Here is a 17708-nt window from a genome sequence, read left to right on the forward strand (position 1 = left end):
AGTGCCGGCAATCCGGGCTCCGTGGTGGCTGTCAGCCGGGAGTGGGCTGCCCGATGATGCACGTGCGCTCAAAGCATACCGCACCGCGCGCTCCACCGGACCTGACCGCGCGCCACTCGTCGGCGTGTATTTTAGGCGGCGCCCGTGGCTACGTGTGTGCTTTGGAGAGCGTCTGCAAACGAGAAGACACCAATGCGCGCTAATTGGTCGGCCTCAGCGCCTTGGCACGGGCCGTGAAGTAAAGGCCGCTGTCTGGGCGCTGGTGGCAGCGGAAGGCTTGGGGAGGAAGTGGGGTAGGTGGGAGAGCTCGGAAGCCGGCGGCGGTTGGGGCGGATCGATGCAAACAATGCACGGTTCACGCGATCTTGCAGGGTATTAGGGCTGCATCACAGGGTCGCTGGCCGAAGCTCAAACCTCGCCACTCTACTGACATTCCGTTCACGCGGACACGTGATCTGGAGCTGTGTTTGGTTAACGGCACTGTAAACATGCCCGCTGGTAAATGCTTTGTGCGAGGGTATGTAAACAAATGTTTCCAGAGGTATGCCACCATTCTTTCCCTTGGTAGGTCTAAATATTTACCAAGCCTCGCGGGTACAAACATAGGAAATGTCCGCTCTTTCGACGCTGTCAGCACTCAGCTTGACCGGATTTTACCTCAGAAACGCTGTAATCATGTGACAGTGGACCGCTAACCGGTTCCAGAAGGGCACCCAGTGCCCAAAGTTGATGACGCGACGACAGCCTGGCAACTGACTGCAATATATCAAAACCAGATAAACGCGGCCCTTCGCTCGAGAACGAGAACACAAACTGTTCTTCGCGGGGTCTGGCGTTCTTCTGCACCCTTCCCGCCGTCATTTACATAATTCGATCACATGCGTCCACCATACCAGCGATCCACGAGAGAGCCCAACTGGTGCGCGCACGAGTCCGTCGGCTGCTCAGGAGCCGCTGGGCTGGCGCCGCTGCCCCAGCAGGAGCCCCAGCAGCCCAATCGTCCGCGTGCGTGAGACGGAGCACCTCCCTCGCCCCTGCAACGTCCGGGCCGCGTTCACGGCATCGGCTGCGTCGGCCCACTCAATTATGCAGCTGATTGGGCCGCGTAATTAGCCAGCTGGCGGTCAGCGCCGTCGGTGGTGTTTGCATCGGGGGAACCATCGCCTTGGGAGAGCCGCATACGATAACGCGCGTGCGTGATAACTCGGCTGTGGCCACCCGGACGCCGAGACATCTGAAATGGCGAGAATGGCAGTCATACGTGGCTAAGCGGCCCCGTTTCGCGCCTGCCGAATGACTCTGTTATTGGCCAGAACTTTGGCCGTGCGTCAGGCGGCCAATTACCTCGGACCAGGAACACGTCACGGCATCGGCAACCACCCATGTATCATCACGATTTCCACTCAAGCGAGGCGCCGATGCGATACGCAGATAGGGCGGTGGCGTGCGTGCCGCAGTATCTGGTACAAGGGCTGATTTAATTGGCAGATACCCCGGTTGGCGGTCGGTTAGGGGGAGGCCCGCTGGGACGGGTCCCACGGCACAGGCCCGTCGCGGCTGGCTGGGAGGGGGGGGGGGGAGGGGAGGGGGTGCTGTCTGCGGTCTGTGTTCGGCTTACCGCTCGATAACACACACGGTTGTCGTCGGTCTTCGCTAAGACTTCCGTGGCCTCTGTTGCTGCGGCCGTCTACAGGTGTCGCAATGACGTCGGCTATTACCGTCGAGTCGTCACTGGACGGCTGCTGCGACCGTTCGCTGCAGTCGCTCTGCAGGTTCAACGCTGGGTGAAAGGATTACTGTATCAGATTCGCCGCTGTTGCGGCAGCTTTCCGCCCCCGCCAGGCGGTTGGTGGCTCCAGTAGGCTGCCTTCTGATTAGATCAGTTGTCAAACGCGGCGACAATCCTCTGCTGTGACAAATGATTGAGGAGCTCCCGGGTAGGTCAGTCGAGTGAGTGAGCTAGTGGCGGCTGGGAGCGTGTTCAGGGTCGGACAGTGGCGGCTGGGAGCGTGTTCAGAGCCGGCCGGTGGCGGCTGGGGGCGTGTTCAGAGTCGGACAGTGGCGGCTGGGAGCGTGTTCAGAGCCGGCCGGTGGCAGCTGGGAGCGTGTTCAGAGTCGGACAGTGGCGGCTGGGAGCGTGTTCAGAGCCGGCCGGTGGCAGCTGGGAGCGTGTTCAGAGTCGGACAGTGGCGGCTGGGAGCGTGTTACTAGCCGACGGCAGAGAACCGGTCGTTGTGACGTCACAGCCATCTGCAGTCGAACAACGGGCACCAGCTGTTGTGCGTGGCGTCTCGCGCCTCGTGCCGGTCAGGGCGGCGGAGGCCGCCGCAGTGCTGTGGGGAGAGCTGCAGGAGGCCAGTGATGCACCCCAGGGAGGGGTTCAGAGGCTCATTTCAGCCTGGCAGAGTTCCATGAGTGATTCCTGTGAGGCTGCGGAGCAAGGTTCCTCACGATGACGTCATTCTGCGCGAGCTCGGTTCCAGGGAGGTGCGGAGTGCAGAAGCTGGTACCGCACTAACGCGCTCTGCCGGGGCCATCCATATCATAGACAGGACAGTAGGTCCGGCTGAGTGGTCCCGTCGAAGACAGGAGGCTCAATGCCCCGTCTCAGACAGGAACACTGACGTTATTACAGCATCGCAAACGCACCAATAGCACCGCCGTGCAGCTCCATGCATCGGCTGGAAGTGGTCGTGTGCCCCAACTGGGCCGCTGTCGGCGTTCATTCCCCGCCTCGTTGGCCGCCGCTTGTCAGGGGTCTATACGCCACAGACGCCGTAAATTACGCGTGAAAGAGGACCACTTGGAGGATCGGTTCAAATTACAAGGTGCGCGTGATACTTCAGACGGTACGAGGCGGTCGTGTCGGCGACGGCCGCCTTAGACCCATCGGCGGCGGTTGCGTGATGGAAAGCGGTCTCGTTGTGATGTTGATTTAAACCACACATTAATCACGGGCTCAATCTCTCGGGGCTCGTCTGTTCCGCTGGCAGTTTGGAGCCGCGGCCAGGCCTGGCATGGCATCGCCAGCCTTGTTCGGCGGCTGCACGGTGCAGCGATCTGGCAAGATGTCCCTTTCACAGCATTGTACTTCACTTACCAACGCGTGTCTGTGCCAGACAATGCAGCTTGTACGATGGCGTGTAAGGCAGCACCGGTTGTTAAGTGATGAGTTCATGATACGGGTGCAAGAAAGCAAAAGCGAAAGATGACGAGAGAAATAGAGCCATACAATTTTACGCCCCATGGATCGTCAGCAACGCACAAAGAGGGCCGTAAGCGAGTGCGGAAAAGATAGAGGAGGAATCAAACGGGTAGGAAGATAGAGCGGGGAGTAGAGAGGCGGGGTTGTTTTATTTTATATGGAGCAGCCGTAATGATGGGGCGCGTCTCTCGACGCCCGACAAATCGGCCATTTAAAGCGAGCCGGGAATCTTAATTGCTGGTGCGAGGCGTGATCCTGCAGGCCGCACCCGGCGATACGTCACCGCCGCTGGACCGAGAGCCGCGCGAGCTCGCCGCCTCGGTCGCGTTCCCCCGGTCCCGGCCGCGGCCTCCCGGTGCTGGCTGTGGTCTCCCGGTCCGGTCGCGGTCTCCCGGTCCGGTCGCGGTCTCCCGGTCCCGGCCGCGGCCTCTCGGTCTCGGCTGCGGCCTCCCAGTCCCGACTGGGGACTCGGATTTCTCGGCTGGGGACTGGGCTAGCAACTATGGACAAACTGGCCGGCCTAGTTACATCGACGGGATCCTAGTTTTGTTTACACGAGTTTTGTCCTCCTAACTTAGAAATCGTTTTTAGAATCGTGGGGAGGGCATTTTCCTTATTTGGGTGTGGGCCCATGTTGGCCTGTGGGCTGTTCGCCGCGTCTCAGGAGAGCGTATTCACAAGGTGTCCAGCAGCAGACGCTGAACGCCCGCGCTCCGTTCTCCCGCCGGTCCGCCGCTGGCCTCCGGACCGGCCGTGCCTCTCTGCTCACCGCCTGCCGCCGGTGAATGCATCCGCCTCAGACGGCTCCCCTCACCAGACCTCGACGGTGCCTCTGGTTTGGCGGCGGCCCCGCCCAAGGGAGGGGCTGTGCCTTACCAGCCGAGCGGGCGGCGGCTGGCCGGGCCGGCCCGCCCCCTCCCCTGAGGATCATGCGCCGTTTCTGGCCACTTTACGGCCGCCATAAACTGGCGGCCATGTTCGTTTGGCTGTTCCTGAGTGGCCGGCCGGCCCGGCGAACTGCACGTGAGTTGCAGCACGCGCCGGCTGGCCAGGTCAGTTAGAGGTCAATGCCCGCGCCGCGCTTCAGTGGCCAGCGGACGGCGGTGGCGTGTCCCCCCCCCGCGCCCCATCAGCTCAGGATCGGTCGGAAGCTCGGCTGCGGTCCGGACCACTCTCGCAGCGCGGACCAGTCTGGCGACGTCCGCCGTGGCCGACGCACATCGGCCGGGACTGGGTCTCCGACTGCGATTGAGGTTCGAGCAAGAACGGTGCCCTTGCTCTCCCCTGGCGGAGGGGAAATGCGACGTGGATTCCGTTGCAGTGCCAGGGGACAGTCCTGCCCTACGCGGCCCATCACAAACCAGCTTACTGTGCCGGGACCAAGATGAGGGGGGGGGGGGATGTCCGCTCCTGGCATGAGCTGACAGGCTGTGCTGGAAACACGATCAGATTCAGGTCCCGCCGTCCTCGGACCCTCAGAGGAATGACTGGCTGCGATGGAAGCTGTCTGAAAAGGACCCGGCCGTGCCGTCGCCGGCGGAGAGTGACTGGCTGCTTCGGCATCTCGGCCGGCCGAGGGCGGTGCTGCGCTCACCGGGCGCGGTGACCGCCCGCCGCTGCTGCGTCACGTCGTCCGTGCCGGCAGTGACCTCCAGCCTCTTAGCGGGGGCCCTCGGCCACGCACCGGTGGGCGACAAATCGGGCTGGCGCGGCCGCCGTGCGGCGAGATTGCCTGTCGGAGCGGCGCGCGGAGAGCCGACCGCCCCGCAGCATCCCGCCCGCGCTTTCTGCCCGTCACCGACGGCTGACTTGCATTTTTACCGCCGGCACCGTAATGTGTGAATATTTAAAATCGCAGGCGCAATTATCCTATTTGCCACGGCGCGCGGATGAATGGTCGGCGCGGCGATAGCGGCGCAGATAGGCGCGGCGAGTGACGCGGCCGTGACCGCCGGACCTCCTCCGGCGCACGAGTCACGGCAGACCGCCGTCAGATCGGAACCGGGCCAGCGCGCGCGTCGGCGCACTCAGATCGAAGGCAAGATTGGCGGGGCGGGCCGGCGAGGCTGAAGAAAGGCGTCGAGTGGGGAGTTGTGCGCGGTTCATTGAGTTGTGTCTGTGGGAGGCTTACCGGCGCGTGGTTCAGAGTTCCGTGGGCGGAGAGAGCCGTAATCCTTCCCCGCCGCTGATCGCTGAGCGGGAGTGCTTACGCACCCGAGCAGGAGCTCACCCAAGGCGCACACACCAGGTACTAGCACGCCCAAGCCTGAGCGAACCGTCAAAGACGAGAATAAAGGGTTTCAACAGGCTCCCCCGGGAGCGATCGTTGCGACAGGCGTACCCACGGGCGGACGAACGGCGAAAAACACCTCGGCTCCCGGAGCGAGATGTCATCGACCCCGGTCGTGCGCCGGCCGCCGCCGGACGCCGGCCGCCGCCGCCCGCGCGCCCGGGCAGCGCCCGGTCGGTGTGCGGACCGCGTCGGCCGCGTCTCGGCGTGTTTTTGCCGGCGGAGCGCGGCCGCCCGGGCGATAAACACCCGTTTGAGGGGGCGGCCGCCGCCCGCCGCGGCGGCTGCTCGCAAATGAGGCGACCGGCGAGCGGGCTGGGCCCGGCTTTGTCGGGGGTGCGCGGCCACGCGGCCGGCCGTGATTTATCGGGCAGCCTGACCTGCGGCAATTTGTCCGGCCGCTACACCGGCGATTACGTCCAGTTCTGAATGATTTAATTCGCCGGCGCGATGGCGCAGTCGGTCATGTGTGAAATTTCAGATGGCGGCCGGGTTTTGGACGGACGGTGGTCGGCGGCGGCGGCGGCGGCCCCGTAAACCGCGCTAAGACGGAAACACTGTTCCGTCATGGTTACTTACCTCCGTATGGTGTGGTAATGTGATTAGTCCGGGGCTTATCCCGAGCCTGACTGCGGCAATATCTGGTAGCGTAGCGGATCGCTTTGTCTGATTTGAGTTTTATCTGCTAAGCCTTCAGAGAGAGTACGGTTTCATAGGCCACCAGATGAGACAACTGTTCGAGGCCCAGGGGCCGTGCGCGGAAATCTCGGCACTGCGCGTCAGGCGCAAGTGCCACTGCAATACGCTGTAGATCAAAGTACCTGGCGTCGGACAACGGGATTATAGCGACGCGGCAAATTAAGTCCGTAAAACCTTGCCTGCTCTATAATCTGTCACTGACCGTCAGAAACCTTCAGTTGCTGACTGAGTGGACTGATTTGCACGGCGTGCGTTGGTTTGCCATCATGATATATCTGAAAGGTGGCAGAACAATGACGTTGCTGGACTACTTGTCGGAAAGTTTCCTGCTGCCGGAATTGATCCCAGATGCCCAACTCGAGGCTAGACGACATTCGCCGAACCACCATTGCGCAGGGATGGCTGGACATTGGCTGCACGTCTGTTATGGGCCTTGCAATATATGTATATATACGTACATATAAACACACACACATCTATCTATCTATCTGTCTATATATATATATATATATATATATATATATATATATATATATATATATGGTGTGCGGAAAGCATGGCGATGATGTGCCACATATATCAACATTGTGCTAAGAGAAAAGAGGAAATCGTATCCGGCTTCTGTTTCCAACCACTCGAGTGAATATGCCCCGGATGGATCTAGTCAGGCCATGTTCTGAATTTCTTACACTATTTCTTACAAGAGATGGCGGCCCTACCTCAAGGAAGCTCGAGGAATCATTGAAAGAGGGGCGAGGCGCGCGTTTTTAGTCCAGTTTCTGGCAGCGCGATAGATTATACGTTGCATATGCAATGACGTCCCCCATTCCATGTTATATACGACCAGCTCACCGGGCGAATGGAAAAACCAATAGCGCCATCTACGATCTCCATTAGATCTCGTTATCTTCGCCACGCTGCCACCTTGGGGCCTCGATCCCGACTCGTGAGGCTGAGCGCGGCGAAAACAGAGCCATACGTCAGCGGGTCGGCGCGGCGGCGGTCGGCGCGGCGCCGACGCCGTCTTGGCTTCCCTCGCCGGCGACGGCAGTTGGCACCGGCGTCACCCTGTCATCAGCCGGGCCCGACCCGCCGCCCAAGTGCGGGTAATTCGCACCGCGCCGTGCAGAAAACAGGTAATTCAAGGCCTCCGGGAGCATGACGGCGGCGGCGGCGGCGCGATGGAGACGTCTCTCGCGCGGCGAGCGGCGGCGCGGGGTGAGGGGACACGTGACCCGGGGCCGGCGCGATGTGAGGGGATACGTGACCCAGAGCCGGCGCTGGGTGAGGAGACACGTGACCCGGGGCCGGCGCGATGTGAGGGGATACGTGACCCAGGGCCGGCGCTGGGTGAGGAGACACGTGACCCGGAGCCGGCGCGATGTGAGGGGATACGTGACCCAGGGCCGGCGCTGGGTGAGGAGACACGTGACCCGGGGCCGGCGCGGGGTGAGGGGGTACGTGACCCGCGGCCGGCGCGGGGTGAGGGGACACGTGACCCGAGGGCGGCGCGATGTGAGGGGATACGTGACCCAGGGCCGGCGCTGGGTGAGGAGACACGTGACCCGGAGCCGGCGCGGGGTGAGGGGGTACGTGACCCGCGGCCGGCGCGGGGTGAGGGGACACGTGACCCGAGGGCGGCGCGATGTGAGGGGATACGTGACCCAGGGCCGGCGCTGGGTGAGGAGACACGTGACCCGGGGCCGGCGCGGGGTGAGGGGACACGTGACCCGGGGCCGGCGCGGGGTGAGGGGACACGTGACCCGGGGCCAGCGCGGGTTGAGGGGACACGTGACCCGGGGCCGGCGCGGCGGCCACCCGGCGACGGTCGTTGTTTGCTCTCCGGCCGCGGCGCGCGTCTGTCGTCCCGCTGCTGTCACGCGATGAGCGTGCTTCCTCGGTTCCCACCGGCGGCGACGTTCTCACGGGCCGGCGGCGGCTGTGTCCGGTCTCGTGGCCGCCGCCGGTGCGGTCTGACCCGGCCCGGACACGATCAGGCGCCGCGCGCTGCGAGGGTGCGCACTGAACGGTGGCGGCCCGAGTTTTGTCGCTCTGGCGCGCCGGGCGCCGCCGGCACCCGCGGCAGCCGAAGCGTGGAGCGGCGGCGTCCGGGATCGACTGGACAGACGGTGTGAAACGAAAGGCGACGGAGAGACCGCGAAACGAGCACGTGATGTCCCGCGCCGTGACGCGTGACTCCTGTGGCCGGCTGCCCTGTCATTGCGGAGCGAAACACGTAGGTGGAAGCCACGAAGCGACCACGTGAGCTTCATGGTGGCATTGCTTTGCAACGATGAGGACGGGTGTCAGCTTTCGCGTTCACTCACGTGGACACATTTAAGGCGCTCAACAAATAAATGCCACCAAGTTAGGGTAAGTGGTGGAGTTGAAGTCTCCGAACACGCCGGAACAGCCTAGACTGCCAGTCCTAGCGCGCCAGTGACTCCAACGCAGAGGTCAGCGTTAGGTTACGCGGAAGAAACAAACACCGGCGTCCGTGCATCTGATCGCAGAGAATGGCCAGCGGCCATGGCCGCTCATGAATAAATTACAGTGATATTTGCGTATTCGGCATCGTCTTTGTCTTCTAGCTGTCCGTTAAGACAAATTTGCACCCTGCCTACCCGGTAAGTGATAACACACTGTTTACAGGACCACTAGTCAGACGCCGGGCCGGCTAAAGGACGGTAAATGGTTATTCAGTAATGTTCCCAGGTCGTTGGGGCCGCTGCTGCCGGTTTTCACACGGGCATCCGTGGCCGGAGGCGGTGCGGTGAGGCGAGGCCGGCGCCTCTGCCCTCTCGCGCCGCCCCCGCCGCCGGTGCGCCGCGCCGGCCGCACTCTCGGCGCGCCACTTCTGGGCCCGCAGCGCGCAACCAGTTCTGTTATCGGCACTTGTACAAAGGAGAGCAGACTATCGCGCCGGCGAATCGGCGTCGCGCTGTTGCTGGACAGGGAAAGTGTTCCGGAGTAAAAATGGGGGCGCATGAGGTGGGCACGCTGCAGCAGCCCGGAGCTATACGGCTGGTGGGCAGCGGGCGCGGCCGGCACAGAGCCGCTGGCTGTTGCATCAGAGGTCGACGCTTAGGACGTTTGTTTACTTATTGTGCCTGCTGGTTGCGCCGTCTGTTGACGCAAGAAGGCGGTGTTATCTTTTGCCCGTCCGGCCAGAAGCACGCATTGACAAGTTAGGCATCGGAGCGGCGAAATACCGTTGCTATCGGGCCAGTGCAGTCGCTTCCCAGGGGACCACCGGCGTTGGTGCTTGTGGGCAGTGTTTGCTGTGAATTGTGTGGTGTTTAGGCGGGTATTGGTTCTGGCGGCTGTACGAGGGAAGTTCTGTTGTCCTACTTTCACCGGCGAGGTGGCCGCGGCCGAAATGTAGGCACTGAGAGACAAGTCTCGCCATCGAGTAAGCAGATGAGATAGATCATTTTTACTGTTCGCCTAAGCAGGAACAACATGCAGGGAAAACGCCTGGCTCTGGAAGCTCTTTGAACTCTCCGCGTCAAATGCCGAAGTATTCACCGGGCGCTGTCCGTACCTAGCTTCAGAGCTCACTGCCGACGCAGGCCACGTCTTCGTCTCTGTAAAAAGTGAGGACGCGGCGTGACGCCGGTCGAGTCACGAGCCATTCCACACGGTGCTATGTCAGCTTCTGAGTCAACCTTTCCTCAGCCGGACGTGGGCCTGGGTCCGTGTTTAAGCTGTGCGAGGTGCGATGTCCCTGTTTGGGAGAGGCTTGGGTGGTCCTGAATGTCATCAGTCCATCCAGTGGTACCATTCCACTGCTGACTTGCCAACATGCCAGTAAGGCTAGGTCAGACTAGGTTCCGGTAGGTCGGTCTGGAATAGATTTGCAAACTGCAAAGCATCGCCATTTGATCCGGACAATCGCTGCCCTTGATAAAATATGTGATTTTAAGTATCTTTTTGGCTTATTCCTTTCAAAACGAATCAATGTTCTCGAGCTCAGTGCTCTGAAACACATACGTGGACTGAGAGCTAATTTTCTAAAACTCTGACTCAGACTCTGACCCATGTACCGTGACAACGAGCAAGGTCGAACTCGAATTCGGGGTCGAAGGACACCGCCGAGGACTCCGGATCACGCGCGCAACGGGCGGACGTGGACCTCAGACGAGGACTCAAAACGCCAGCAGTCAGACTCGGACTCTTACACAAGTTCCCTGACTCGGTCCCACGGCTCTAGCCTCAGCGACCCCGTCATAGTAGCATGCCGCTGGGCAGTATGTGTCTGGCACATTCCGTGGGTGCGGCATGTGGAATGCGACATTTAAAGGGCTCTCGCATTCTCGTTGTCCTGTAGCTGGGCTGTAAGGTCCCCGTGGTTTTCCGATCCGTCCGATCTGTGCCCGGAGACGTTTTGTGTTTTCCGCTCGGGTCGGGACCCGGCCGCCGCGCGAGCCGCCCTCGTGTGACCGAGAAAGCGCCATTTACGCCGCGGGATGATAGCGCGCGGCACGACACCAGCTTTTTCTCGCGTCGCTCGCAATTCAATCATACAGCACGCTCCTAATGAGCCGAAAACGAGCGGCCGCCGCCCGTCCAAATTGCCGATGGCCGCGCTTCTTTTGTGACGCGTTTGTCTCGTCACGCACGCCGTCACGCGCTCTCAGGACCCCGGCCGACCCGCGCCGACCTGGCCAGCGCGGGTCGCACGGTGTCACCCGCAGCGCCGACTGTGACGATCCGCAGAGCGACTGATGGCTCGGTAATGGGGCGGCGGCCGGGCGGCGCGCGTCCTGCCGGCCGACACAAACGATCGCCGCCGCCGCCGCCGCCGCCGCCGCCGCGGGCGGACGCGGGGGACGTGCAAACGCCGGGCCGGCCGCTCGCGGGAGGTTGCCGGCGGGCCGTAAAGCCGGCGGGGGGCACGGCCGCGGTGCAGTCGGGTCCCATTTGCTCGTCGTGCAAATGACGCCGGTGCCGACGGTACACGCTCTCGGCTTTGTGTGCCGGTCTTGCGCCGAGAGCGAGGATCACAAATGTCGAGGGAGAGACATATTAGCGACTAAACGCCCGTTAGCTGTTGGCGAAGCGCTTAAACTCCCAGCGTGCGCCGCGAGCTTTATGAGAAGCGAGCGCTGAATGCGGAAGAGGCTGCTGCAGCTCATGCTGGATCAGGTGCGTCCGAATGATGTAACGGAATCGGAGCCGGGCGCGCTCGGAGTATAGTCCCTTGAACTGTGAAGGGGGGTTTGAAGCAATTTCATTTTCGTTCTACACGTAACTATATTTTCCAAGCCTTCTTGGGTTGCATATAAATAACGTCTTAGCAGGCTTCGTTATTGGTAGAGCAATTATATGACCATTTAGAATCGCTTAGCGACGAGGCGCTTGTGCAAAACAGTCAGCTGCAGAGTGATGATACAAATATGCATATCCTTTTGTATGCTGGATGAACGCCACCAGATTCTGCCACATCCTCTGACCCTGGTAGCTTCGATGGCGGGTGCAAAGCCGGGGAAGTACACCTCCACAGCGATCCATCATCGGCACGACATGGAACTGATTAAAGTCGTCGGACCCCATCCCATTTCGACGTCCCAAATTGAAAGGCAATCTCAGTTTAATCCTGCGCTCCTTATTTGATGGCGTCGCGGTGCGTCCGCGGACGCCGGCGGCCCCGCTGAGCGCCGCGGTACCGTTCGGACTGGGTCGAAGGTAGAGGGCGAGTGCCTCGGGCGTGTGCCACCGGCTGACTTGGCTCCGGGACACGTCCGGAGGGCAGAAAAGCGGAGGCGTTCCAGGCTGCTACCGTCTGCGCGGTCCATCTTTCTGCCGCATTAGGCACGGTCTCCGCGTCAGTGCCATCGCGGCGGCCGGGGTCAGGGGCGGAGCCCGGGCGACCGCATCGCTTTGTTCCGAGCCACGGTGAGCGACGCCTATGGTTCCGGTGCCGACCGGGGAGGATGTGCTCCCGGCCGTTCCGCCGCGGCGACCCGCGTCGTCGGCCGGGCCGTGGGAGCGGCCTGGAGAGCGGCGGCTGCGGTCTGACCCGACCCGCGCCGTCGCCGCTCGCCGAGCTGCGGTCGCCGCTGACGTCTCCATCGACGGCAAAAAATAGCCGCGCCATCAATTGTCTCCGGCGCGCACAAATCGGACCGGCGGCGGCGCTAATTGTCGGGCTTCTGTCGACGGGTAATGACCAGCCGGCGCCGGTCACGTCTCCGCAGCGGCGGCCACCCAGCGGCGCCGCGGAGCCGCGCTGGGCGTCAAATTACACCTGCCAGCCTGATCGGTGACCGGCCGCGGCCGCACAAAGCCGCCGGTGTCGGGAGGTCGTCCCGCGTGCGCCTCCCGCCGCCGTCGACGGGCGGCGCCGCGGGACGCCGCGCGGCGGCCGCACCGCGCCGTGAGACGCAGCTGACACCGGACGCGGCGTCGGCCGCCCCGCGGCGCGGCGCCGGCGGCGCGGTGGCCGTGGCTTTATGCCGGACGCGCGGCGGCGATGGAAATGCGGCGGCGGGCTCACATCTGCGCCAGATCGGGGCCGCCGCGGTTTTATCCGCCAAATGGAGCCGCCGAGATCTGGATCAGATTGCGCCGGATTGGAGCGGTGTCAACCATGCGCGCGCGACGCGGCCGCTGACTGAGCCGACGCGGGAATGCCTGGCGTTCGACGCCGCGCGGTCAGGAGCGTGAGGAGCGCGCCCGGGCCGGGTGCTGGCGCTGCGGCGGTGCTGGCGCTGCGGCGGCGGCCGCCCCGGCGAGCGCGCGGCTCTCGCGACGATTACGCGGCCGGGGCGAGGTGGATTTATTCATCATCGATCAGTCGCGCAGCCACCGGGCGTCGGCGCAGCCGCGGTAGCCGCCGACGCCGGCGCGCCGCCAGCGCCGACAAACAGCGTCGTTTGTTACCGCCGTAATGCGGCTGTGAGAACCGGCCGCCGGCCGCGACGGCCGCATAGTTCCAGCGCTCGGCGGCAGCCATTAGCGTTGGCCGCGGCATCTCCTGAATGGCAGGCGCGTCCCGCGGCCGGCTCGGGATCGCGGACTGAGCCGGCCGGCGCCGCGGCGATCGTGGCGTATGAGGTCATTGGAGTCGGAGTACGCTCGGCTGATCTCGTCCGCCCGTTCGGCTGGCCCAACGCCAAGAGACGGCTCAGTGGACGGGGCCGTTTGTGCTCAAAGCTTGGTCGTGATTTCGCGGATTCCGCGGTGGAGTTTGCCCGCTTATGCTGGCGCGGCGACCATTCCTCTGGAAGTCCGCCTGAGAAGGACCGTTAGAAAGTGAAGATCAAAGCTGGCTGGGGGATCGGCTGGGAAGATCGCGAAGTAAGCCGACTTGCGCCACCGCCTCCGCTGCCTATGATGCCATTGAGCCGGAATACGTGTGATTTATTCGTCTGTATAGTGGCGTTCTTACGTTCGATGTCCGAGAAAGAACAGGACATTGCCGACCAGAGCAAGACATTGATAACCTCGAAGAAGGCATTGGAAGGCAGCCCACCGTCTGCCGTGCTCGCTGCTTGCCTCAGATCCCTTTTTTGAAAGGATGTCCTCGTGCCTCCCCGGGCTTTCATTCCGTTGACGGCGTCATCGCAGGAGGCCTGCTGAAGCGGAGCGTGAGGGCCGCCCCTCTCATGTCCGGTCCCCCTGAACACCGTAAGTTCGGTGCTTTGTGACCTGATGCCGTGCTTGTGTGGTTATGACCCTGCTTCGTGGCGGAAGACCGCGTATTTACGACATGGCGTGTCCGAGTTGTACCTGCTCTCTCTCCCTCCGACGAATTCATTATACCGACCTGGCTTGCTTATTAGTTCAGCCTAGGAAGGCATGCTCATGCGAGCCAACCGAGTTTCGATGATAGCATCTTTAGCATGCAAATACGTTGCTTATCTATCCTAGGGAATCCGCGCTGTTAACACGCCATTTTACGAGTTCATAAAACCGAACGGTATAAAAACGCAAACAATCCAGGTGGTGCCTCAAGATGAAAATAGATAGGCCCTGATGCTGCCAGTCTGACCGCGCTATCATACCCACTCATCTCCACTTCAGCATTTTTGGGGGGCGACGGAGAGCCATAGCTCATCACCACGTGCGTGCTTCGGTCGTTGGCCAGACAGGTTGTCATTCTCACACCAGTTGCTGCACGCGGGATGACGCATTGTTCTACACGCGGCGGCCAGACGGAACCCACCACTAATGGAAGGGACTCCGACCATCACTGGCGGTCGGCGTCGAGCACCGATCGCAGCGACGCCGACTGGTTCGCAGCGCCGCGACAGGTCGCGTCGGCGGGTCGTCGATGGGGGGGGGGGGGGGAGGTGAGGTTTGAGGTGACGTTTGGGTTTGGAATCATACACGTCGTTGTCCGTTTCTGGCGTGACGTTTGGAAAAACGCCCACTTCAGCGAAGAGGCCCAACAAACCGCACTAGAGGTGCGATGCCATCTGTGTGCGCCATGTGACATGTCCGCATCACGATGCCATACAGTTGGACCGTCACCTCTCCCATGCCTTCAATGGCGCCTGAGAAGCGCCGCCGGACACGGAGCCCTCCTCCCTCTGCCCCTGGCCGCACACCCAGCGCTCGAGTCCGCGTCCGGCCGGCCGCTCGCGGGCGCCTCCCTCCTCCTCCTCCTCCTCCGCCGAGCGTCGCGTGCCGGTCTGCAGTTACGTGGCGCCACCGCGGGGCGTCGGGGCAGGCCGGCGCCCGTCCCTCGCCGATGACGCAGCCGCCCCGGTCGGACGCGAAGGGATGACGCCCGCCCCGGCGGACGCCGCGGCCGACTCGCCGGGGTCCGTTGCCTAGCGACGAGCTGCTGACGGGTGGAGCCAGTGACGCGCCCACCAAGCACGGCGATTATGAAGTTTTGCGGCCGGCGCGTTCCGGCTTATGGCTTGTTTGAAAAACGTGGCCACCGTGCTAGCTGGTGACGAGTTCAGTTTTTTTTTTTGCGAGCCTGCATCCGCAGAGTTACACCTGCCTAGATTAATACGCCAACGTGCAATACTATCTTAGGCTGGCATTCTCAGGAGGACTCCCGGCGAGCCGCACTGCTGGTTCCCCGCCGGGCGTGGCGCTGACCTGCACGAGGAGCTTCTGCTCGTGACGTGCTATTATTACCCGCCCCTCCCCCTTCCCCCCCCCCCCCCCCCCCCCGGCACCCGCTGCGCCAGTTCTCAAGCCTGACCTGGCTCGCCGTCAGTCAGCAGCCGCCCTGTCTCGGGGCTCTATCTTTGTCGGAGGCGTCAGCCGGCGTTGTTACATCAGCTGCGCGGGATGCCTGCCCTTGCCAGCCGCCGGCGGTGCCAGGTCAGCTGCTCCATTGCATCACGGCGCCGCGGCGGTATCAGGACATCATCGCAGCTCAGATCGAGAGATTGTAGCCATGTAAAAACGCCGGCTGCCTTCGTCGACGTCTATGACGTCTGATGCGGCTGGCGGCTGTGTTTTTATCGCAGCGTTGTTAAGTCACCCGTCAGTGGTGGACTTTGACGTTTCGGACAGCGCTTCCGACGTTTCCAACGTTTATGGAGATATTGTCGATAGCGGTAAGCGGTACTGTTAGTAGGTGCTCGTTTTGAGTAAACTGGCCCCGAAAATAAAATAACACGATCGTCGCCCTCGCAGGTGCCGGGATGAATTATGATATTCATTGTACTACACAGTTCTGTTTAAAACTTAGCATCCATGTCCTTGTTTGTGGAAACAATTCCAGCTGAACTGCCGCTATGTTATATATGGCAGTGATGTAAGTGATGTGTCCACCCGTGGTTTTGTTGTGCTGACTTCATATCCGTGATGCTTACAAATAGCTGGCGTGCGAGAAGAAGACCGACTCCTTATCTGGGCGAAGGCTGCAACTGGCTTGATTTTGCGGGGAGACTGGCTTAGTCTGGCAACTGGCGCGGCAACTGGACTGTCAACGGCTCTGACTGGTGTTTGTCCCTCAGTCAAATCTCTTAGACCAGCCCAGTACCGCGTACATTCATGCTGTCCACCTCTACCACCGTGCTTGTCCCCCCCCCCCCCCCCCCCCCGTTGCCCCGCCTTGCGTCCGTCGCCCTGTCCCCGGTGGCGGTCCGATCTCCCGTCCGCCGGCGTCGTCTCCCGGCGCCACTGACCAGCCGCCTCTCTGCTGTTCGCGCAGGCGCCGTCGGCCGATGTCTGAATGCTGGGCATCCTGCACGCTGAGTCGGGCCCGTGGACCAGGATGGACCCCGCCGCCGGCTCGCTGCGCTCGGTCGCCTCCAAGAGCCGCTCCAACGGCAAGCTGCCGCAGCACTCACTCTCCAGGCAGATGAACCAGTGAGTCGACCCGCGCACCCCGCGCGGTGCGGGCGATGCGGCGAGGTGGAGCTCGTTCTTGTGCTGTTGGGCCGGTGGTGTTTTGTTAATTGGCTTCGCTGGTTGCGGCAGACGGATTAGGCGAGTCCTCTGCAGTGTGTCTGCGATCTCCCAAGCTGTTAAACGGTGATTGCTGAAGATATTTAACAGCTGGTTATGCTGTCGTGCCAGCTGTTGCGAATGGTCGCCTCACGGCAACCTGATAAAAATTCAACTGATTTACGCCCCCTAGTACCAGCTAAAACAAACCAAGAAGAAAAAATTCCCAAAGTAGGAATGTGTGATGAGAATCATCCATGATTCGAGAGCTATTAGATTAGTGTCATTGTGAGATAATTATAGAAGCTGAATCAATCAAGTCACATCTCAGACCCAGGATTATCCAATATATCCTTTCAGAACAGCTGACGTTGACCTTTAGTACTTGTCTACCTTGATGGTTGCAAAATTCTTCAATCAAATTGCGCCATCTTGAAGAAGAAGCGTCAGGTGGCTCTATTTAAAACATACAAATTAAGCTGCAGTAAATGTCGCAACAGATGTTATTCCATTCATCTAAATGCTCATCACTGAGTGCTATCCACACCGTAGCCGTTCTGCGCACACCAGCGAGTCCCCGCACGAATGCGCCGCCGCATCCGTCTCCCGTCGCGTCCCGACCAAGGCAGCGAGGCGGATGTCATTTGGGGCTCCGTGCCAGAGCGCCAGGCGACGGCGTGACGTCACTGTCGCGCTTCAGCCGGAACTGATCGCCAGACGCCGTGAGGAGCTCCCCACCAGTTTTTCAGTAGCTCAGCGCTCGCGGTGACAGGTTAGGGCAACTCCGGCCGGGGGATGACGACGTCTCATAGAGCTGGCTGCGGAATCTCCAGGTGGTCGTGGCTGGCTTTGGCACGTAGTAGATAGCGCTCAGATTCCGGCATAGTCGAATCGGCGGATGTTTCCCTTGCAGTGGGATTATGGTAAGCTAGACACGACAGGGCTGCAGCACACTCAACTCGTTTTCACGCCGGGTTCCCATAACTTTGTTTCTCGTCAAATTAAGCCGGCCGCACGGCCTGCGCTAATGCTGTTTGATTACTTGCCTCTGCGATTGTTGCCGATAATCTGTTTCACATTTGTCATCGCACTTAACATGGACAGCCCGTCATTGCAAGTCGACAACTTTGCGGCCAAATATCATGTGTTATC

General features: G+C 61.5%; 1 protein-coding gene across 1 annotated transcript in view; it reads left to right on the forward strand.

The window, feature by feature from the left end:
* The window catches only part of LOC119102655 (vang-like protein 2-B), a 39679-nt gene that overhangs the window by 3126 nt on the left and 18845 nt on the right, over positions 1-17708 (forward strand). The window contains exon 2 of the mRNA XM_037226118.1: positions 16321-16478. Within this exon, the coding sequence (XP_037082013.1) occupies positions 16342-16478 (137 nt within the window). The 5' untranslated portion in view covers positions 16321-16341. The remainder of the gene's footprint in view (positions 1-16320; positions 16479-17708) is intronic.

The sequence above is a fragment of the Pollicipes pollicipes genome, unplaced genomic scaffold (genome assembly GCF_011947565.3).
Source record: "Pollicipes pollicipes isolate AB1234 unplaced genomic scaffold, Ppol_2.1 Scaffold_2555;HRSCAF=2994_pilon_pilon_pilon, whole genome shotgun sequence".
NCBI classification, from domain to species: domain Eukaryota; kingdom Metazoa; phylum Arthropoda; class Thecostraca; order Pollicipedomorpha; family Pollicipedidae; genus Pollicipes; species Pollicipes pollicipes.